This window comes from Abramis brama (assembly GCF_963993115.1).
Source record: "Abramis brama genome assembly, chromosome: 24".
NCBI lineage: Eukaryota > Metazoa > Chordata > Actinopteri > Cypriniformes > Leuciscidae > Abramis > Abramis brama.
Window position 1 is genome coordinate 21783475 of NC_139986.1, and position 24414 is coordinate 21807888.

Below are 24414 nucleotides of genomic sequence, written 5' to 3' on the forward strand. Positions count from 1 at the left end.
TTGTGCAATTGTTTAATGCAAGTCTTAACTTCAACAGTCATCCAGTCTAAAACTAGCCACTAATTCATCTTCAGACCGTTGATATGGGTTTAATGTAACTTTAATGTTATGTATTGACTGCTGGCCGAGGGCCAGACGTAAATTTTTCCTCTACTGGCTCCAAACCAACCTGGAATATGGGGGTTATTTTCTCCCAAATAGGATCTAAACCATAATAAGGTTTCTGGAACATCTGAAAAATCGAAGTTCTGGGTGAGTGTAATTTTGTAAAGACTGACGCTGTATCAAATAGAAGTCAGCCTTAAGAGGACATCCTTGAAACATCCATAAAACATCCTTTCACAGAATAATCTATGATGAGAGCCACTTTGCATTCAGAATCCTCCTACATGGGCTCTCAGTTCCTCATCTTTTTATTCGTCCTTTGATCAGAGTTGTCAGGTGATACGGCTCCTCGCTGGGCGAACACAATCTGCTCACCTGTCCTTTGCGTGCCCAGCACTCGACCGTCCCGCTGGTGCCACTGACCATCTTCTAAAAGCCACTAGAATTGAGCTGGATGAGCCTAGGGGTTTGAGTGTAATTGGCCTTGACACTCTGCTGCATCACGTTACAGTCCGTGGCAGCAGGACCTGATTGAACTTATTCAAATGCTGGGGTGTCTTTGAAGAGGGTGGATGGGAGGCTTTGTAGGGCGGCCCAGTGGGGCTCCATGTTGACAGTCTCTCAGGTCTCTAAGAGAGGGAGACCTTGCTGAGCGCCTCGGGCCCTGTTCAGCATCACTTTTCTTCTTTCTCTGATCACCTCTCCTCTTGTCTCAGCTCTTCCCTTGAAGTCCGTGCACGCTATGAAAGGGATGAAGGCTCACTTTCTGCCAGATTCACATCAGTACCAGCATCTTCCTTGCACTTCAAACTTGACATCCTTGAGTACTCATGGTAGTTGAGTTGAGAGAGTGCAGACACCACTTTGCAGAGACGTCAAATTCGGAAAAGACGACTTTAGAAAAAGAGAAGATGTGAGGCAATTTGCAGCGTTTCAGCACAGCATCACCTACTGGTCTGGAGAATTGAAAAGTGCCTATTTTTGCCTATAACTTATGAACGGTTTGCTTAAAAACCATACAACTGGTCTCTTTTGATTCAGTTCAGCATTCCAAGTCGAATGATATACAGTTTTTCCATATTGGCCATTTCTGCCATTTTTAATTTTGTCCTAAAACACTGCATTTTACAAACGCATTAGCACATTGTTACTCAGTATGTGTCAGCAGTGCCATGCCCTGAACACACTCAAAAAGTTGTGAGATTTTGTCTATTTTAATTAAGTGTTGATAGATACCTTGAGTCATACAGAGGAAATTTATATCAATTATTCCATAGTCAGTCAAAATTATCTTGAAATCCTATTTTTTCAAACTCCTCTTAGACCGTTGGTCCGATTTTCACCAAAATTGGCTCATATCATCTTTAGACCATGCCGGCAAGAAGCTATTAAAAGCTTTTTGATTGACCAAACCATTCTTGAATAACGCATCAACAAGTAAAGGCACGACGCCAAGCTGATTCTGAGGCTGTAAATCTGCAACTCTTTGGCATATTATTGACTCTAAACTTTGTTTGTGTCACTGTTACCTCACACTGACCAACATCAGTCTGGTAACAGTGCCACCTATTGGTCAAAAGTGCTAAATAATTAAATAATATTAACTCTTTCCCTGCCATTGACTGAATTTTCCATTATTTATGAGACAACGCTTTCCCGCCATTGACAGAATTTTCCGTGTTTTCATTGTTATATGGTAGGGGGCGCTATTTCGCAATATCTGAAAGAGCACAGAATCTCTGGATCAAAACACACAAAAAATAAATAAATGAGCAGAAACAATCGATAAAAGAGTTGCTTATGCACGTTGTAGTGATTTTCTCAGCTTTTTCAAAATGTTCAAAATGTTGAAAACTTCCCACATTTGAGTGTTGATAAAAAAAACAGAGGCTTGGTCTTTTTCTTTTTATATATTGCATGTTCAGATATTCATAAAACAAAATATCCTGGGGGCCATGACATTTATCAAAAACACTGGCTGTGGCTGGTAACTTTTTTTTAAAATGCTGGCGGAGAGAGAGTTATTGTTGTATTTATGATTTTCAGACGTTTTACTGAAAAATAATCTAAAACCGTCTTTAATTACTCATTATTAACTCATAATTATGATAACTCATCATTATGGTTCATTTGTGCTTGGCCCCTTAACAGCTATATTTATGTACGTTTTTGTAGATTGTTGGAGGCAAAAAAATGGTGCTGGTCTAAACTGACTAATATGTAATTGTATGTATTTATGTCATTTTCATTTATATTTTATTATTGTATTTATCAATTATATAATCCATCCATTATTTTTTTTAACTCACTTCAGTTGATCCACAATTTATTTTTATTAGTTCATAAATGAAAAAAATACAGTGCAAAAAAAAAAATATATATAATTATATATATATATTATATATAATATATATAATTGAGTTTAATACATATATTTATATGCTCACATAATCACACAATCAATTTGTCTAATTTATCAAATTTTAATTGGCCAATTAATTTAGAGAGCAATTAACAGCAGTGGCATATTTACTTTTATGCACTTTAGAGCATACATTTCATTGAAGGTGTACATTTTACATTACGTTCCTCTTTACATTTTAGTACAGCTGCAATTTTGCTTTATTTATTTGTTGTTTTTTAAAAACATAACTATTTAAAAATTGACAAAAAGTGCACCAAGTGTGCCAGGACTGTTATTGCATCAAAAAAGAACAGGTTTAAGACACCACTGGACGCAGCCATGCACAAACACGGACACCATTGCTATCACACACTCTCACATGTACACAAAAGCTGTGATTACAGTGGGGTTCAAAGATCAGATGCTGTCTTGGATCTTAATGACACTTGTGAGCTGTAACGGCTCATTAGTCGATGCCTCTGCTATAATGAATGCTTTTCCATCCATTAAACTCATTCGTTGTCCACATGAGAACACAGGGTAGGTGAAAAAGATTAGCAAGTCTTTCACACTAAACTATAGCCATTGGCTGGTCTTCCCACTCACACTCGCGGTCTCTTAGCTTTGCTGCCCTGACCCTTAACAGGCTCAGATCACACGATCAATAAATAGCAGACCAGTTGTGCTTGTATCTGGATGTTACAGCAGACTCATCAGAATGTGGCTGTTTTTGTGTGTGTGTGTGTACCATTTATGTTCAGATCGATCCTTCACATTTACACTGAAAAGTAGGCCTATATATAAAGCTTTTAGCATATCATGTATTTAAATAAAAAAAAGATTAGATTGTTAAATGTTTACATAAGAGATATTTATCATTTTAAACATGGGAAAATACAAAGTAGTTGTCATGGAAATTGCACAAAGATTTTTATTTACTCCATGAGTATATAACATGCAACCTATCTTTTTTCAAATTATGATTTTTTTTCTTTTAAATGTATTTACTATTTTCTTCATTATATAGTTTATTTACTAACTTATATTAATTTGAAATGCATTATAAATAATTATTAGCTTTTCAATATTTACATTTAAATATGAATATTAAAAGTATATTTTAACAGTAAAACCATTTCAGTTTCAGTTGGGGATTTTTTCAGTGATTCTTTCTGCAAGTTACATTGTTGCGCCAGTAGGTGGCGACAAGTAACCATCGCAATGAGTGATTCATTTGAATCAATCACTCAACTGATTCGTTCAAAAACAGATTTTTTTTAAAAACGAAACAAGTGACTTTTATGAATGAAAAATATACGATGAATCATTTACTCAACTGAATGATTCAGAACACTGTTTAATTCACTGCTGCAATGGTTCGGCTGTAGCTTTGGTTTGGAACTATTTTCATTGACAGAACAAAACAAAGTAACTGTCAATATTCTGTCTAAAATATAAGTCTACTTAATCGGCGGTGTAAGAAAGCAGATCGCAGTAGTGGTCACCTTTTTACCAAACATCAATTGCAAAAATGTCGTATTGGAATTTGAACTAGACAAGCCTGAATTAGATATTATACTCAAAACCTCATGGTTAATGAGTTCTGTGACAACTAACCCCAGTCTCTTTTACAATAGTAATAGCATCGTTTTCATCCTATTGTTCTTTTATACACAGACTCTTTGTGAAAATGCGTGTGAATTCTGATACCTTACCCTCAAGTATAAAAGGATTATATTATATTATATTTCCAGTGTCAGGCCTCCAGTAATAAAGCCCAACCACCATACAGAGATCTAATATCTCTCACAGCGACGAGATGTTAGTGGCCATGAAGTTCTGAAGGTTATGTATACAATTATATCCGCCCACCAGGCGTTAAATGCTCATTTCTGTAAATGGCATCAAATCCACACACCACCTGCTGTACTTCCCATCATAATCAGTGTTGCTTTTACAACACCTCTCCACTTGTGCATTTTTCTAATAGCCAGACTTAATTACCTGCATAGAGCTTCATATCCTCATTGCAGTAGTTAAACATCTCAGTTATGCTGAATTTCTCATTAAGTTTGCTTTAGAGGCTTTTAAAGCACGGCTACCTTTTAGTTTAGCAATTCAGAATATCTGGTGCTTTTCTTTCAGCTTTTCTCTTTGAGGATTGCCTTGACTGACAGCAACGGAAACTCTCCTGCTTTTTATTTCTCAAAAAGGGTGGCTGTTTTATGATTTGAGGCTTAGCGTTCCTTTTGAGGGAATTATGGGCTGGCAGTTACGTGGCATCTCTCTGTACCCATGCAGCTTGAATATTCAAAGTTAATGCCATTGGCCAGCGTGTTTGATCTTTGTTCATCTGCCTTTGAGAAGACGGAGAAGAGAAGGTTAGGTCCCATACGGCCCCTGAAGAGAGATGTGTGGGTGTTCTTCCCCTCCCCCGCTTCCACAATAATGGCGCAAAATACAGCACATGCAGAGAATTAGTTGAACATTTTTCATTGTTGGACAGCTCAGGTAATTACTGACAGTGGGAAGAGATGGAACACAGGCAAACACCTCACTTATGGTTTATCTTTTGGAATAGGTTAGACAAATTGCATCCTTCAAGTGTCCATGCACCCAGCAGAGCAATGCAGGTGATGGGGGGTGGGGCTTATAGTCACATCATCTTGTGATTGGATGATACACGTGTTAGACAGTGGAGTTTACTGGTGTAAGGGCGGGACAACCTGTCAATCACATGATATCACAGCAGTGTAGCAAACCACAATGATCCAATCAATTCCTGGTCGACAAAATCAAGTGCCGCCATATTTGTTTTTCTAGTTTGAGAAGCCGTTTCAGTGGATATACATCACAAAAGGGAAGAAAAGACTATCGCAACTTCCGTTTCATGCCGACTTTAAAGGGATAGTTCACCTAAAAATGAAAATTCCTTCATTAATTACTCACCCTCATGTCGTTCCAAACCCGTAAGACTTTCGTTCATCTTCGGAACACAAATGAAGATCTTTTTGATTAAATCTGAGAGCTTTCTCTCACTCCATGAGCTTCTGTTTACCACAACTGATGTGCAAGTTAATGAAGCTTTATGTGTGAATAAAAGCCTAAATTCAATCTGTTCATCATATAAAACGATAGTCTCTTCAGAAAAATTGGACTAAACCACTCAATGCATATGGATTAGTTTTACAAACCTTTTGAAGCGTCAAAGTGATAGTTGCATAGGCTGTCAATGGAGGGACAGAAATCGCTCATCAGAAACATCTTCATTTGTGTTCCAAAGATGAATGAAAGTCTTAGAGGGTTTGGAACGACATGAGGGTGAGTAATTAATGACAGAATTTTCATTTTTAGCTGAACTATCCCTTTAAGCATTGCAATCAGATTGTTCTAATTCACAAATAAATAATTTAGTGAAGTGGTTCAAACTTTTAAAAAGAAATCAGCTCAAAAGAATCATCTCAAAAGGACAATGTTATTGCTACTTGAAGCAGGTCTTGATCTCGTCACTTAAAAATAAAAAAGAGTGATTTTTTTTTTTTTTAAGTACAAAGTCAAATATTATGCTTTGGAATGTAGTGAAGTAAATATTTCTAAAATGAAAATACACTGATAAAGTGCAGATACTTGAAAAATGTATTATCATTAGACTGATATGTGAAGCATTCAACCAGTTTGTTTAGGTTTTCTCCCCAATAGATATAAGTTTTGTGGGAAAAGCCTTCCAGTGTTTGTCTTGGCTGTCTGCTTGGGATGCACCAGAAACAATAATATAGAGAAGTTATGCTCCACTATGACCAGAGGTGGACAAAGTACACAACTTACTGCTCGATGGTGTTTTAAGCCCCCAATGGCTCCTTAGAGGCAGCTAACCCTACCCTCAACCTTAAACCTACCCATCCCCTCGCTGCCTGGAAGGCGCCGTTGGGGGCTTAAAACACCAAACACCCAACTTACTTACTTAAATGACAGATACTACAAATATGCCTGCCTACCCTCATATCAATATCAAATTTATTTAGAACACAATTCCAGTAGTGGGATTGAATGTGAGATTGAATAAGTGCACTCAATAACGTCCACAATGGTTCCCTCAAATAGTGCCCTATTTAAAGTTTTTTGGCTTTTAGAAAGAATATGTTAGCCTTACTGTTATCTATAAGCTAGTGTGCTCCAAAACAATGACAAAATTTGCATTTAGAAGACCAAACCCAACGTTGAAAATGAAAATCAGGTTTATGTCAGAACCCAACGTCAGATTGACATCAACCCGATTTTCATTTCCAACCAAAATCCACCGCCTGTCCGATGTTGGATGTTGATGTCAATCCGACGTCGGGTTCTGACGTCAATCCGACTTTCATTTGCAACCAAAATGCAACCCCTTGCAACCAAAATCATCCCCTGACTGACGTCACTACTTTCTACTCAAGGAAAATACACTGATTACTGAAAGTAAAAAGTTTCCAGAAAAAATAATACTCAAGTAAAGTACAGATACTCAAAAAGTGTACTTAAGTACAGTACTCAAGTAAATGTACTTTGTTACTGTTCACATCTGACTTTGACAGCGTGAACTGATTTTTAAGCTTCAAACATGAATATTTGCTTTGGCTCTTGTGCTGTTTAAGAACAAAAACACACACAGGCACATGGTCTTTTATTCATTTTCCGCTTTAGGTTTGTGAAGTTGACCAAGCATGTATTGTAGGCTAACCAATTTACTTTTATTTCGACTATATATATTTCAGTTACCAGTCTTTGATTGGGCAACAAGCCTCCAAGACTCCCAATTAAAACACCTCTCTCTCCTTAATGTTTGCCTATATTTTTCGTTCACTGTTTTGTTCACCGTACCTCATATATATATATATATATATATATATATATATATATATATATATATATATATATTAGTAGTTTGAAGTCTTATCATGCAGAAGAGTTCTTGAAGAAACTGAGATCCTGGCTCAAATGGAGTCCATTCGAGAGTCAAATCCTTTGAAAATCTTTTTAAATGCTAAGCAGAGAATGCCTGCCACAAAGGCTCATGGTGAAATGGCAAACTCAAAGTCTTTGCCTAAAGAAAAATATCAAATTGGCATTCCTTTGAAAGCTTGAATAGAGATGTCCAATAATGCAGACTTCATTGCTGATCTTACCGGTGAGGATACACATGCATCAAAGAGCAGATAGAGAGAGCTTTTATTCAAACTATATAGAGGCTGAAATGGAGACGGGTCTTTCATATTAAACACAATGTCTAATGAGACTCCATGTGAAGGTGCCATCAGATTGTGTAGCTTCCAGCGCTCGATTAGGAAAGGAGCCAGAGGGACCTGTATGAAATGAGTATGAAAGTTTTTCTAAAGTAAACACGCTGTTCTCATCCTGTTCAGACATCCCAGATGACCTGCTAATGAGCTGTAATGCATGACAAATGATATGAGGAAGTAATTAATTAAACAAGGTGTTGTGCATGAGTTAGCAAACATTTATTTTAACTAGTGCATTTTTGGGATAACAGCTCACTTATTGGCATTCAAAAGGACAGTTCACCCAAAAATGAAAATTCTGTCATCATTTACTCACCCTCAAACTGTTCCAGATTGTATGAGTTTGTATCTTCTTCACAAAAGAAGATATTTTGAAGAATGTTAGTAACCAGAGAGTTGATGGTAGCCATTGACTTCCATAGTATTTTTTTTTTTTTCAACTATGAAAGTCAATGGCTACCGTCAACTGTCTGGGTTACCATCCCTTTATAATGCCATGTTTTAAACTGAAGGTATCAGTCAGACCCAATGCACAATGTAATTCAAAACCTAAAATCACACAACATATTATGAATCTATACGGTAAACGAACAGACAATAAAACCATGTGACCTGACTAAGCAAACAAACAATCAATCCACACCTCAGTTTCATGGTTGGTTGGAATCCAGTTTTTAATAATGAAATGAACCATAAAAAGCACATTTAAAACAATTTCTCATTTTAGTTACAAAAATGGGTCACCTAAAAGGCCTTATCATTGAATTCACAGAAGGTTTTGAACAAAAAGAGGCCTAACAGATATGTATTTTTCCCATTAATAAAAAAAAAAAAAAAAAAAATCCCCACCCAAAATATATAAATTTAACTGTATAACCAAGGTATATACAGGGCACACCATACTTGCATCGGTATGGTTTTTTTCAAGAGAGATTGAGGTATACGACCGACCTACAACTGAAAAAACAAACAAATAACAAACAAAAATTAAATTAAAGCGAATGGCAAGATTACTTAAATCAAGCACAGGTTGCATGTGCTGTTGAATGTTCCTCTATAGGTGTCCAGTGGGCCGAACTGCGAGCGATTTCGGGATGCTCAATATATACAAAGGACTTACATTACAATTAATAATAGGGAACTGTTTGAATGCTGTCTTTTATTTGTTTAATAATAAGTACACAGTATTCATCCACAAAATATCATTATTTAATTCTTTATTTATTCAGTTCTATAACTTATAAACGTTTGTGAGGGATTTGGAATTTAAGAGCCAGATGTAATTGTGATACACATGCAAGTTTTGAAAGTGGATTCAGAAACATCAACAATGTACAAAATAATAATTACAGTTTTATTAAAATACATCCTCTTCCTCATAGCACCTCTTTTTTTCTATTTTGAACAAGCACCATTGTTGTCGTCTTTTTTTTTCTTTTTTAATTTATTTGTTTGCACTGCACCGATAGACTCCGGATGAGAGGTCCTCCCTTTCTCCGACTCGTGGACCTCCCAGGTTCACCGTTTGCCTTGGCTTGACGTTGTCCTTCACCTTTTCGTTCCATAACAGGTATCATGTCATGTGATCCTTGCCCTACAAGGGCAACAAGTATTTTCCTGGGTAATACATACATAAATGGCAAGACGTGTTCGCTACCCCATTTTTTAAATTCAAAACTTGCATGTGGCAGGAACGGGCTCGATGGTTTGATGACGTCAAGAAAAAAGTCTTGACTCGTGCGCTAACCCGTCCTACCCTGCCAAGTTATTGATTTTTTTTTTCTTTGTCTGTGTTTTTTAGCCAAGGAAGCAGACTGGACCAACTTCGAATCCAAATTTCTGGTTGGGATCCCCAAAGTCAGTGAACATCACATCGACGATCGGAACCTGATCGATTTTGGGAGTGTTGATCTCCAGAACTGTCTTTCCGTAGCCCTTCCTCGCCTGTAGGACGAGAACAAGACCATCAGAACTGTGTGTTCACGTGTTTAAATGACTAATTGATTTGTACAGATCTACGACGGAGGTCTTACCGCACAGCCGTCTGACAGGGCCGTGATGAAGGGGTTGTTGTCGTATGACATCTCCTCGTCATTGGAGCCGAGGAAGCGTAGTGCCTTGTCGTAGCTGTCCGTAGTGGCGTCGTGCCAGGCGGCCGACTGGTGGCAGTTGTAGGTCAAGTTTTGCCTGGCGGAGGCTGTCAGTAGTTTGAGGAACGTCATCTGGACCATGTTTATCGGGTTGCCTTCTGCGTCCACGTATGAAAGCTTGAGGGTGAAAGCAAAAATGATATATATATAAGTATAATAATAAGAATAATTATATTTTTTTCATTCAGCAATAATCTTTCTTCACAAAAAAGAATAAAGTTTCTATGACCTATTCAAGTAGGCAGATATTATATTTACTTTATCCCTATTAATGATTTTACCACAAAATAGGCATGACTTTTTTTAAAAAGGTGATTATCCATTCCAGTAACATTGTTTTTGTTACTGTAAGCAAACATATAATATAATATAATATAATATAATATAATATAATATAATATAATATAATATAATATAATATAATATAATATAATATAATATATTATAATATAATATAATATAATATAATATAATATAATATGTCCAGGTTTGTTGTGTTAAGTTGCAATTTTATTTAAGATTAGGAAAAAATAATGAAATATTATCCATGCGTTTAATGTTACGTTTGGTTTTCAAGCTTAAAATTATGCAAATGAATGCCCATGCATCTTCCCCACTGCTGTAGAAAGTTTAAATGATATAAAACTAGTACGTTTGCATAACTCATTTTGCACCACGTGACATCTGTAAATTGTATTTTTATTCATTTTTTCACCACATATTTGCACAAATTTAGTTTTTCCCTCATTTTTAAAATACTATATGATATATATATTTTTTTTAACTTGTTCAGGTTTGTGATATTTTACTTGTGTTAATGTTTTGATGTATAATAAGTTTTGGTAATAAAATAAATGCAATGCGTACTGGATAGAATATACAATAAACATGGTTCAATGATAAGTGCTTTATATTTTGAATACAAAAATCAAGAACTTTTGTACTTTTACTCAAGTAAAATGGATATGGTTGAATATAATTTTATATGGAAAATTACTCCGGTTGTATTTTATTAGTGTTTTTTTTAATTACTTTTACTCGAGTACTTGATTTGTGTAAGTGTTAAGTGACAAAGTGTGTGTAAGTGATAAAGCAAGTCACTTTTCACAGGCACCAATAAATGGATTTAAAACTGGTAAAGTTGGAACTATGAATAATAGAAAAACTATCGCTTCTGACAAAATAGAAAACAGTCGGAACAGACACCAGAAACACAAAGCTGTTTCGTTTCACAGAGGTGCAGCGATGCCTTCATAACTCTCCACTGCATCAAATATAAATGCGGTGTGTATCTATGTGCTCAGTTGTGTTTGTTGTATGAGTGTTTGTGGGTTTGCTCGGCTTGTTGATGGATCCAGGGCTGCGGTGACGGCATCTTTTAAAAGCCGAGCTCTTACTGGTGTCTGCCCAATGGTTGAGTAAAGAAAGAGGATGAGGCAAAACACTCAGGTTCTCTTAGTTTCGAAGGACAAGATGTTTTTGTAGATGAAAGAAGGATGAGAAAGTGCACTTACTATTTTGCCACGCTTAAATTCACTGAACCAGGAGCCGGGAACTTCTTTGGGCCATGAAGATAGTCTCACCTTAAAGACGACACAAAGAAAACGGAAAAAGACTTGCTGTGTGAATAGTTGTGAATGAAAAGCAAACTTGCTTCAGCAGAAAATGAAATAAAATGAAACCCAGCTATTTTTCATACAGCATCTGTTCCAACAACTGGAATGAAATGAACATCTCTCTCACTGAAATTACTGCTCTGTTTAACACAGCATGAGAAAAGCAGATTATTTTAATCTATCTTGAGAATGAGGTTTCCACAAATGTGATCTAATTATGAATATTTTTCTAATCTTTTGGATTTGAGAGCACAAATAAACATGATAGTGATAGTGTTGGAAAGACACTTGAACAGTCTTTTGAAAAATATGTCCTGGACTCATATTTTACTCCAAGGTCAAAATACCTCATAGTTGTTTTACAGTACGTTTGTGGTATTTTTTTGTAAATTATGGACATTTCCCCCCACTGTATTGTCACTGGTGTAATATAAAAAAAAAAATATATATATATATATATATATATATATATATATATATATATATATATATATATATATATATATATATATATATATATATATATATTATGATGACGTATATTTAAATTGTAAAGTATTTATATATTGTAGTAGTATCTGTTTTATTGCTTGTTAATTTGAATTAGAAATATATATATATATATATATATATATATATATATATAATTTTTGTTTTTTTATTGTTTCACTATTTTATTTTTTTAATCTAAGGATCATAGCTGAAATTGAAAATACTGAAAATGACAAACAAATTCAAAAGTAAAACTTTTTACAATAAAGAGAATTTGGGGGAAATGTGCTTTATTGTCATTATTGTTGAAATGTGAGGGGAAAAAAACTTTAATATAGTCTATTTTGATGTATAATTAGTCTATTTTTATATATTTTTAATCTATATATATCTATATATATATATAAATATCATATCTCCAATAACCTACAGTCACAATAAGAAAACATATCTTTGAAGTGACTGCTTGATTCTCATATGATCTTTATGAGAAACCTATTGTATGTGACAGAGGTAAGATGTTGTGATCATGTCTGGCTGTTATTGGCTAGCTCTTCCATAGCGGGTTTCAGAATGCCACTCACTCCATTTGACTTTTTATCAGGGAAGATGCAGGTCTCGCCTCCCGCTGTGAAGTTGCAGTACACTTTAAAGGAGTCCCCGGAGCATCCCTGGTTGGGATCGATGTAGTATTCACCTGAGGGAGAAAAAAACCCATCAGACATCAGGCTCTAGAATAATGACACGTACAGCATAAACTTCAAGAAATCATTTAGATCATATATGAAGATATCTCCGCAGCTTTGCCTATCTTTTTATTCCTTTCTTCAGCTAAAAAAACACTCTTCATGGGCATCAGCAGAGGCAATACCTTGTGTAAATAAAATATCAGGCTAATGCTATTGCGGTAAAAGCAGCTCTGAAAGGTCAGTGTAAGAGCTGGCATTTTGTAAGCCATGATTTGGGAGGGAGAGGTTAGCTCCCGCCGGAATCCGCAGAATACTAAACATCTTCCCAATTAGCCGTCTGTGGCTGCTGTTGTTATTCAAATCCTCCCGAGTGACGGGTCTGGAATTTTAGAAGCACAGCCAATACCTATTGAGTGGCTCGGAAAGCAGTGAACGTTGCATGTTTTCCAGATTTATCTGTTCAAGACTGTCTCCTTTACCTCCCACCTTGCTCACTTACCATCTGGGAATTCTGGGTGAGCGAGCTGAAGGTCTTTACAGCTTCGTGCGGGGTTGTGTTGCGTGCCCATGGGGTACTTCATGCGCTCGATGTCCTGTTTGAGATTATTCAAAGAGCTGAAGATGTCCTCCATGCCCTCTCCGTAGTCCAGCATGGTGCCGGCTTCGTCCGCTTGCATGTCGATGGAGCGACGGGACTTCTTGGGCATGTGCATAGGCAGAGGCTGGATGATCTCACCAGGAGGACCCTACGGAATGAGAAAATGAGTGTGTATCTATGAGCCTCTTGCATTTTATATAATATATAATATCTAAAATGCTCCTCGAAGCTTGCAAAAGTTCACTTACAGGAGGACCAGGAGGTCCGGACGAGCCAGTGTCTCCCTTTTGACCAGCGGGACCCTGCAGGAAGATGATTTAAAAATCATGAGCGCGTTTTCTGACATTATTATAACAAGCGTATCAAATTGATCAGCGCTAAAGTGGTACTTACAGACGAACCCTTGGATCCCTTTGGCCCTTGTGGACCCTAAAGGAAAATGGAAATGCATTCTGTGAAAACTGACTTACAAAATAGGATTAAAATTAAGCTTGGTAAATATAGTTGACATTACAATTTGTGCCAAATTTAGAAAACCGAATGAGAATTTCTTTTTCTAAAATAAAACTAACATCAGTTCAACATACACTATCGTCCAAAAGTTTGTGGTCTGTACGTTTTTTTTATTTTTAAAGAAGTCTTTCCATAGCTGCATTTATTTGATTAAAAATACAGCAAAAACAGTAATATTGTGACATTTTTTGCAATGTTAAATAATTGTTTTCTATTGTAATATATTTTAAGATAAAATTTAACCCTGTGATGAGAACGCTTTTTTCCAGTATTCAGTGACACATGATCCTACAGAAATCATTCTAATATGCTGATTTGATGCTCAAGAAACATTTCTTATTATTAATGTTGAAAACAGTTGTGCGAGAGATTCTTCAGAGAAACTTCAAAAGAGCCGCATTTATTTTAAATATAAATCTTTTGTAACATTATAAATGTCTTTACTGTCACTTTTAATCAATTTAATTTGTCCTTGGTATTACAATTTTATATACATGTATGTTTTTAAATCTTATTGATGCCAACATTTTGAACGGTAGTGTATGTCAAAACTAAGACACTTGTATATATTTAAATAGTGGATACAGTTAAAATTGGCAAGACCGCTAAGGTGGGGCAGACCAAAATCATAATTTTAAAAGTGGAAATACATTTGATGTGTTTAAAACTGACTACTTTTAATGCTAAGTTATTTTTCTGTAAGATCTCTCAAAATAGTTCTCTTAAAAATAGGCTTTAAATAGGCAATGTGACACCAATTTGCACCGTGGTGCCATGTATAGTTTGACCTTGACGATAACACAACACTGAATGCAAGATGCAAGCAACAGAGAAAGACTCACAGGCAATCCAGGAGGACCAGGTGGACCGAGCGGACCAGCAGAACCACTGATACCCTACAGTTTAAAGAGCAGATGGTTAGAAAGCAGAACTTCCTATGATTGATATGTAAAGATGTTGGTCAGCAGAAATTCAAACAACTGTGTGAGGTGATGAGTTTGATATTCTCTCTAAGATTTGTCTTTAAAAATTACAATTCTTTTGCTAGAGAGATTCCTCTAGTTTGTATACACACTGATCATTGCACTTCATTAGCGTCAAGGACTTTTGAGTTAATTCTGTGGGGAGAAATTCAGCCTCTGTTACTAAACCCAGCAACAGATCGCAAATCTGTCCAGTGGGAAACGTTAGTGAAATGGGATCGTTTTCGATTTTTTTTCCAAACTCACAGAAGGGGAGACTACAATTTCATTAAGCTAAATCGTGATACGTTTAAAGCTGCATTGCTTTAAACCACTGAGCAAGGGCCATAGCAAAGGCCAATACAAATTCTAATTGATTATTCAATCAACTTTTAAAGGTTTTCTATATATTTGCTGATTACACTGGATATGTGTTGCATGGTTCTTCAACGTGGCAAAGAAAGACAAACATTTCGCAGTTTGACTGTGAAAAAATGTAATCGCACTGGTGTTTGATGGGAACGTCTGGTGTAATAGAATTACTGCTGGCTCCGAGAACCTTTCATGACAGCTTCATCCATAACACGATTATGATGATGTACACAGATGCAATAAGTGCAGACGTTATTGTTTCAGTCGGTCGTTACTTTAATTTGCAAGCATTACAGGAGGAGAAATCCTGATAGGTGCGCTGCTGGAGGTACGACATTTGTTGTGTGGTGGGGTAAAGGACAAATAAATCATTAGTGACTCACAGAATCACCCTTGCTGCCAGCAGATCCCTGAGGACCAGGCAAACCCCGATCTCCCTTCTCTCCCTGCTCACCGGGGGGTCCGATGAGGCCGATGAGGCCGGGGTGACCCTGGAAGAAAAACGCATATTATAGCAGTTGTCACAGATCAGAACATCAGATGATATTCGAAATGTACAAAGAATTAATGTTTATATAAGCATAACCAAACCATCAAAGAATATAAATTTACATTATACTAGAGGACCGTTCACACCAAGTATGATAACTATAATGATAATGATATAATAATAAAAAAAAATATATATATAAAAGAATAGCAGAGTCCACACCACAACTATAACGATAAAAGCAGAGAGAATCGATATATATATATAAAACCCACAAATTTTGACACACAAAAAAAATTATATTTTTTTATATGATTAAATGCCCAAGAAAATAACCAGTAAGCACTTCAGAAAGGATTCCTAAATGTCTAAAAAAATAAAATGTATATTATACTGAAACTTTTCCCTTGGCTTCCTGGAATGGAGTGACCTAGTCTAGTCTTTATCTTTGACCTTGAGCTTCTTTGAAAGCACATTAATAAAAATGTCAGGAAAAGAAATAGAATGTCACTCACCTTCTCACCCTTAGAGCCGGGGTCTCCTTTCAGGCCAGGGAGGCCAGGAGGTCCCTAAATATCAGAGAACCAACAGTGAGAATTCAATTTGCGCACATATACCCACATGTACAAGCACACACAGAAAAGAGAGAGAGGATAAAAGGTTGACAGAAAGAACGAGCAAAGGGAATGGGGTCTCTCCTCTTACCATTGGTCCGGGAGGGCCGTCTTGTCCAGCAGCACCAGGAAGTCCTTGTTCACCCTGTGAAAATCCATCCAATTACAAAAGCCATTATTGCATTGTTTTTTGCTTATGGTCTGCCATTGATTTACTCTGGGCTGGACAATGATTAATAGCCCAGATACTAAAAAGTATTATCAAATAGACAAGAAATATATACAAGAGAAAGATACAGATAGGTGATTTATTATTCTGTGAATTGAGGTGTTTCATATAATTCTATCCCTGTGTGTCTGTGTATGTATTTAAGATATTCAATTTGAATACTTAAAAGTGTATGAATGCCGTTGCAACGGAAAGAATCATCGTTTCACAAATAACTTTAAGACCACGCAAAAGCACCAAGCATTGGCAGTGGCGAGTAGTAATCTGTTAGAACTACTGGGCAAATGCCATGTCACACAATAAATATTCACGAGCAAAGCTAGAGAAAGTTTAGAGAAAAGGTCAAGCATCATTTGATTGCAGATGCTACCTGGTTTCAAATTCACAGTACTTTGAGTGTATCATAAGTGTTCTAAAACTATTTGGGGCCATTGTATTTATGTGTATGTATAATGGAGGAATTATTAGGGTTATGAGTGACATGGGGACCCACCACAGGACCGGGGATTCCTCGTAGACCTTCAGGACCAGGCTTTCCAGCGGGACCCTGAGGGCCAACTGGTCCAGTTTTACCTGGTGGACCCTCAGATCCTGCCTCACCCTAAAAATAAGGAGAAGAGAGGATTATAGAAATGATAATATAATGCATCATGAAATGCCCACCGAAATATCACTGATGAAGAAAAAGAAAAAAACACACCTGTTTTTACTGTATTTTTAATTAAATGCAGCCTTGGTAAGCATAAGAGACTTTAAATATAATATAATATAATATAATATAATATAATATAATATAATATAATATAATATAATATAATATAATATATAATAAGGGCTGTGCAACGATTAATCAAATTTAAAATAAAAGTTTGTGTTTACATTATATTTGTGTGTGTAATGTGTATAATTATTTTGTATATATAAATACACACATGCATGTATATTTGAGAAATATTTGCAAGTATATACTGTGTATATATATATATATATCTATTTTAATTATGTGATATATATATATATATATATATATAATTTTTTTCTTAAATATATACATGCATGTGTGTATATTTATATTTACAAAATAATTATACACAGTACACACACACACTTTTATTTTGGATGCGATTAATCGTTGCACAGCCCTAAATATAATATAATATAATATAATATAATATAATATAATATAATATAATATAATATAATATAATATAATATAATATAATATAATATAATATAATATAATAACAACCCTTAACAACATTACATTATACATCTCTGTATGTTTACGCAATTTAGATCACAGGGGTTCAGTTGATGAACTAAAGCTAAAACAACCTACACACTTCAGTCCCTCAGTGACAATGTATCCACATGTATTAACAGAGAGTCACTCTGTCAGAGATGTTCTTTCTCCCATGGCTCGCTGTGCTTTAATTATGGCAGTGGAGGCTGCAGTATGTGCCTGGGCTGAATTGATTTGGAATGATACGTTACCTTGGCGCCCTTCTCTCCTTGTCTGCCTTCAGCTCCAGCGGTCCCCGGGGGTCCCTGCGGACAGAGAAAAGGACATTGTATTTGAGCATTTTTCTCTGCTGGGCTAAAAAACAAATGGGGAAAAGGTCACAGTGAGACATCATGGTAGCACTTGGGGGAACTTGCTTGATGGCTATTAATAGGCGATAAGGCGAATGGATCCACTTGCATTTTTCGAAGGTCTTTTGTGTGAGCATACAGTACATTCATTGATATTCGTAAAAGTGACCGTGGCTGGTTGTCAAATTTTTTAATCCAGTGAATATTTCCTTAAAACATTGCCTATTGAATTTTTTTTAATTTTTTTGAAAACTATATTATCAATAAAAAACCCCCAAAAAATTCATGATGAAACAGCAAAAATGTTCAAGATAATACAACATGTGACAACTTGCCCCGCCCTGACATTTATGAAAAATATCCTTGCTCTTGCAACAGAGTTCAATGTTTCAGTTAAAATCTACCTTCATTATATTACATTTGAACCTTTGAATGTATGTCAGATTTGGAAAAATATTTGAATTTTAGTTATTTAAGAGGGTTCGGACTAGATGTTTGATACCAACATATAGAGAACCAACTAGATAAAATATGCATTTGTGTAATTTAACTTTTGTCTCCAAGATAAAACCTGTGTGACAATTTACCTCCATCTCCACTGCATAATTTTTCATATGTAAATTTAATTAAGAGCAGGAAGAAATCAACTAATGACAGTTGGAAGCTTCACCAAATTAAATAATTCCCAAGATGCTTAATAGTCTAGGGACTTTCTCACGGGTCCAAGACTGAACAGAGTCCAAGAAATAAACAGAGAAAGAGAATAAGCAAGGGAATCTCCATATTCATTTCCAACTGCGGTCTGTAAACTGCTGAGAAAGCAGAACGTCTCTGTGTTTGATGCAAAATAAGCTCCAGACAGAATTATTGATGCAGGAGACTTAATTCCACAAGATCAGTCTTCCTGCGACCGTCTTCCTCTCGCAGGATTAAAACACCTTTGCTGATGAAATGGCAGTTTCTCTATCCACAGTTCGTCAGCCATTGCTATCCGTGTATGCTGATAGGGTGTATAATTTTCCCTGGGAGAGCTCCATCAAGCATATTGGGAAAGCGAGTGGTGTTTTCTCCACATTTTGCATGAATAATGGATGTCTGTGCAAAAAGATGCCATAAAGCTTTATGGAGGAATAATAGGATAGCACAGTGTTGCTTGGGCTGGCTTATAAAATTCAACCAGGACTGCTTCCCTTATAGCAGGACAGTTTGTGGCCCCGAGGGGCTCCAAAAAGGTACTATAGGGGGTCCAGCAGTTGTTTACACTTGGTATTAACATCCGTCCCATGTGATCTGGTCAAAATTGGTACACTAAATAAAAACAAGGTCCAAAACATCAGAAACATGTGGCCACAGTGAAGAGCCACCTACTAACATGTCAACCATTGCCGATTACACAAAATAGGTTAACTTTAGCTAAACTAAGGTTAAGAATATTAAGATGGAATTTCATTCCATTAAAATGTGGTAAGTAAAATTAAAATGTTCAATTATATGACATTATACATCAATGAAGATCACAAACGATCAACTGCAAGTTCAGTGTAAACGCAGCAAAACTGATCTGGTGCAAAATGAAATTATATTTCGCTTGGTAGTTCAATGGAGTGCTGTGAAACCTCCCTCAATTCAATATAAATTGAAAAAGTTAACTTTTTCCCTCTTCTGAAAAATCATGAGTTATTTTCGTGACCATTGAAACAACACTATTTTCTGCAAGGCGATGAGGTTTCATTTGGCTGAACAAATTTCTTTTGATGTGGCAGTGGGAGAAGATCTCCAATTCCTGTCCTGAATGTGACAGTTATATTTCCTCTTACTCTGTAACATCCTTTACACCGCCGTCCCCTCATCACTGTCACTCAAACAGGCCCAGGATCAATATAACGTCTTGACTGATTTTCTTCTTTCATCCTGAGAGAGATGTAGGACTACAGTGGAGGAAATGAGTTCTGGCTCTGACGCCATTAAAACGCTGTTTTCGATTTCAGACTGATGATTTAGTATGCACTATTCATCACCCTGTGAAGGACTTTGTTTTTTCTCTTTGCCGTTGAGCGATATGACCCTGGGTGAAAAACAACTGATCATCCGTGCTGATGAGGACCAGTCTTTAACAAAAATGGTGACTGTTTTACACAGGTCAGAATCTTCATTCAAAATAATAAATATAAGTTTTAGTATGTGTTCCATTCTTAATGAGAAAAATTGTTTGTCCTTCTCCTTGGAAAAAAATGTATAATTAAAAAGGTTTGTTATCCTTGCCAGAGATAAACTGGCACTGCTTAAAGTATAATAGTGATGACGACTATACATACTCTTTTGCCAGGAGGTCCAGGTGGGCCAGCTTCTCCAGAAGGACCAGGAGGCCCCTAAAATAGAGTGGAGGAAGAAAATGAATCAAAAACAGAAAACAACTGAACCAACCTATTTTAGATAATAGACTTTAGGTTTATAACTAAACATTCTTTCTTTTGCCTTGCCAACCTTAACCAATTTTGTGAAATTAACTGAACACACTTAAGAAACACAGGGGTTTCAAAAGCACACAGACATGGGATGGATACAATTTAGCAAAATTATTCAGCTGTGTGATTATTTGATTTTAAAATGATAAACTTCTAATCAGAAGCTGTATGCATTTCTGTGAAAGTGTGTTGCTCAAAACAAACCTCCCCTCATTAAACTTTCATAGAACTGTAGCTTATAAATGGGCCTCGCACAAAGACTCTCAAGGCTAGACATTCACATTAGTAAACCTAGAGATTCAGATACATTGAATTTAATGGTAAATTAACCAATTGTCCTGCACTGGAAAATCCAAATTACTATAGTAAATGTTAATAAGGATTTCAGTTTATGGGCTGCCACTGCTCAGACAATTATGTTTGACTTCTGTATATCCAATTACAGTTTATTAATCTATTTGTACTGTATATATACCTATGCAAGAGGAAAACACAGTGCTCTGCAATTTAAATCATCATATTTTGAGTAATTATTGCCTGAATAAAATGACAAAGTATGCATACAGCAGGAAATTATAAATGCAGTTTATAAAAACTATAGTCAAAGGTATTGCGCCTAAATATTATTAGTACTCACAGGTTGACCAGACTCTCCATCCTCTCCTTTTTCTCCTGGGCCTCCATCTATTCCCTGATAATGTTATAGACAAAATTTTAGAGACAGATAAACTGACAATTGACAAAACATGCAAACACCTTGCAGTATATTAACCCTGCAAATTACATTTTGCTACTTACAGCAACACCTGGCTCACCAGGTGGACCAGGGTCTCCAGGAAAACCAACAGGGCCCTATAGTAACAGATTGAAAACAGGTTTAACACAGTTGCATATTAATAACTTTAAACTGAATTCATCCTTAATGCCCTTAACAAATATTAGGACCTACTAAATTAAATGAATGTCAGTTGAGTCACACTTACAGGGTTACCCTTGGGTCCATCATCTCCAGGGGGTCCTTTGGGACCTGGAGGTCCAGCAGCACCAGAGGGACCAGCTTCACCTTTCTCTCCTCTCTCACCTTTTGGGCCCTGCAGAATTTATAACAAAGACGAAAGGGCTGAATAAAGAGCCCTGAGGCACTCCATGAACAAAAGAACCCTGAGAACAATGAGTGCAGCCACGCTCTACATCCTGATAAAGCAATTCAAAAGAGTTAATCAACCATTCATGTCAGTATTGACAGGCTAGAATTTTGACAGACTGCATTTCCATCTGTAATACATATATTCCATAAATAACAAAGTTAACATTTTAGCTTTATTCAGTTGATTTTTTCCCAGAGGTCCACTTTGTGACAAAAAGGTGTAGTTTCTGAATGCCAACCAGATATTCTGGTGTCAGAAATTAAGAAACTGCTTTTCCAGTTTAGTTTAGGATGTTTTGAGTATATTTTTACAGTATATGTTTCATGCACGCCTTTATTCTAAATGGTCTAAAAGTGAGATTTTTATTCCTCATGATATGAGCCCTGTAAAGTTAACAGTGATATTTTAGTACAAAATGTCACTGTATTAAGCTGTTCTTTGTATGATGAGAGTAAAGACCTTTATTGGAATCATTCCTGCAATTTAGCGACTCACTTAGTGTGGCCACTTAATTCAAGACAATCAATAAAGCCTGAAAAGCTTACAGGAAGTGATTACCCGCACCATCACACATATCTCTCCTGAGAACTTACCCCAGGTCCAGGCTCGCCAGGAGGTCCAGGGTTGCCAGCTTCTCCTTGTTCACCCTGTGAAGGATATTACTAGTTATAAGCTACAAACACCAGCAAATCTAACTGCACCATTGTCATTTTATCCTCCATGCTTTGAAAAATGGAACACCTTTTGAAGATCAGAGATACCAAGTAAGAATATGGCACATTTGACTTTTGAATAGAATGAATCAGAAATACTATCTAAATAAAGCTGCATTATGTTTCTTAGCAGTAGCTTACTTAACTAGTCTGGACAGTAGTGGACATAATACTCAACTACTAATGGATGGAACATCATGGTGACCTGTTACATATTCTAAATTCATCTCCACAGCCAGCCAAAGCATTAAATATTGATGGCCTGTGGGCCTGCCAAATAGCAATGAAATGGAGGGGTTTTATCAGAACTGCAGTAATGTAGGCATTAATCGTTTTGTTATACTAATTCAGACAAAAGGATGACACGAATAATAAATCAATTAAGTCTTCAAAAGAGACTTGAAATAGGTCTTTGGCCCTGATATATTTGGAAATAAACACTGAAGATAGGAATACTCTTACCTTCTCACCCACGGATCCCATTCCTCCTATTCCACCAGGAGGACCTTGTGGACCCTTCAATATGTTAAGAGATTATGTCAATTTGTTAAGAGGCATACGTGAAAACCATTAACACTGAAGCCATTTAGTTAAAGTGGTGTAATTTTATGGATTTGCCGATTGGATAAAATGTTCAATGTTGAGAGATGCTCTTACATCAGCACCAGAAGGGCCTTGAGGACCTCTGGGACCAGGTGGGCCAGGGGGCCCCTGTGGAGAAACAAGAAGAGAGACAAATGAGATTTTACTAATAGTTGTCAAAAAAAACCAAATGGTCAAAGTTGTCAAAAGCAAAATAAAATAAGGCAAAATTAAATTAAATGCTAAATAACACAATAATAAACAGAAGCCTTAAAGACACTTTTAAAGAAATTAAAATGAGCAGAATTTCTGTCCTGTATTCATATTTGGCTTTTAAATAGAGCATTGGGGAGTGACATGTCAAAGGCATTTCGTTAGAAAACTGGTTAAAACATCTTACCATAGGACCAACGTCTCCATTTTCTCCTTTTTCACCAGGTGGCCCAGGAAGACCCTTTAAAAATAAATAGATATTGTTGTATTTATATGCATCTTCAATATATAAATGTCCATACATTCACATACTATAGTACACTGATGTCATTTACTGTGCAAAGATGTGTAAAGCTGTGAGGCACAAAAAAGACCCTCTGAAGAAAAGAGGAAAAGAATCTGGCCCAGACGCAGTTACCAGAGGACAGCAATAATGCTTCATTTCAGAATTGGCGGAGAAAGGCAAAAGGGCCATATGGCAAATGGAAGAGGCAGAGGCGGAGTGCTGGAGTGTTTATTGAGTTTTAGTATCTGTCATCTTGAAATCTAAGAGAGCAGCTAATATCCTTTGTCAGATTTTTAGCTCATGTTCAGTGCGAACACTATATTATTTGTCACCTTTTCATAGCTGGCAAAAAGCGAGGGGTGGAAAATGTAAAGGACTTTCAACACTAAACACAATATGAAAGCTATTTTACCCGGCACAGAAACTCATCTATGCACATTTGCCAAATATATTTCCCCAGAGCGGCACAGGATTCATTTGAACATTCGGGGAAGAACATGTCCCTCGTCTTACCCATTATTATGCCCTAAAAATGCACCTAGGACTTAAGTGAACCCCATTTTAAATCCAGAACATTGGAGGAATAAAACGGGCAACCAAAAAGAAGTTAGATGGCCAGCACCATGCACTTCATTTCATTTGACGCTGCTCTCCGCTTAGGGGCTAAAGCTGAAAAATTCATGCCGTTTTTCAGCTTAATCAATGGCCAATTAAATGTTTTCCCCAGCAGGAAAGGTAAAACATCCATCAGTGAGAGTAACCAGGGAAGCATTTGTGTTTTAAAGAAGTCCAAAATACTATAACATCAGAGATCTCGGATCAAAACACACCTGCACTGGCGAATAAACACGCTAGGCATGTGACCCAGGTATCATGCGTGTTTGATCCTTGACATTTACTCCCT

At 36.4% G+C, this 24414-nt stretch overlaps 1 protein-coding gene across 2 annotated transcripts in view; it reads right to left on the minus strand.

Moving 5' to 3' along the window:
* Positions 1–8591: 8591 nt before the first annotated feature.
* col11a1a (collagen, type XI, alpha 1a) overlaps positions 8592–24414 on the minus strand; it is a 70291-nt gene continuing 54468 nt past the window's right edge. For both annotated transcript variants that reach the window (XM_084102568.1, XM_084102567.1), the window contains 21 exons: positions 23412–23465; positions 23087–23140; positions 22892–22945; positions 22310–22363; positions 21552–21659; positions 21367–21420; positions 21206–21259; positions 20419–20472; positions 18005–18058; positions 17004–17111; positions 16373–16426; positions 16183–16236; positions 15561–15668; positions 14686–14739; positions 13724–13759; positions 13579–13632; positions 13232–13478; positions 12628–12740; positions 11450–11518; positions 9819–10052; positions 8592–9729 (listed from right to left, as the gene is read on the minus strand). In XM_084102568.1, the coding sequence (XP_083958694.1) occupies positions 9583–9729; positions 9819–10052; positions 11450–11518; positions 12628–12740; positions 13232–13478; positions 13579–13632; positions 13724–13759; positions 14686–14739; positions 15561–15668; positions 16183–16236; positions 16373–16426; positions 17004–17111; positions 18005–18058; positions 20419–20472; positions 21206–21259; positions 21367–21420; positions 21552–21659; positions 22310–22363; positions 22892–22945; positions 23087–23140; positions 23412–23465 (1818 nt within the window). In that variant the 3' untranslated portion in view covers positions 8592–9582. The remainder of the gene's footprint in view (positions 9730–9818; positions 10053–11449; positions 11519–12627; positions 12741–13231; positions 13479–13578; positions 13633–13723; positions 13760–14685; positions 14740–15560; positions 15669–16182; positions 16237–16372; positions 16427–17003; positions 17112–18004; positions 18059–20418; positions 20473–21205; positions 21260–21366; positions 21421–21551; positions 21660–22309; positions 22364–22891; positions 22946–23086; positions 23141–23411; positions 23466–24414) is intronic.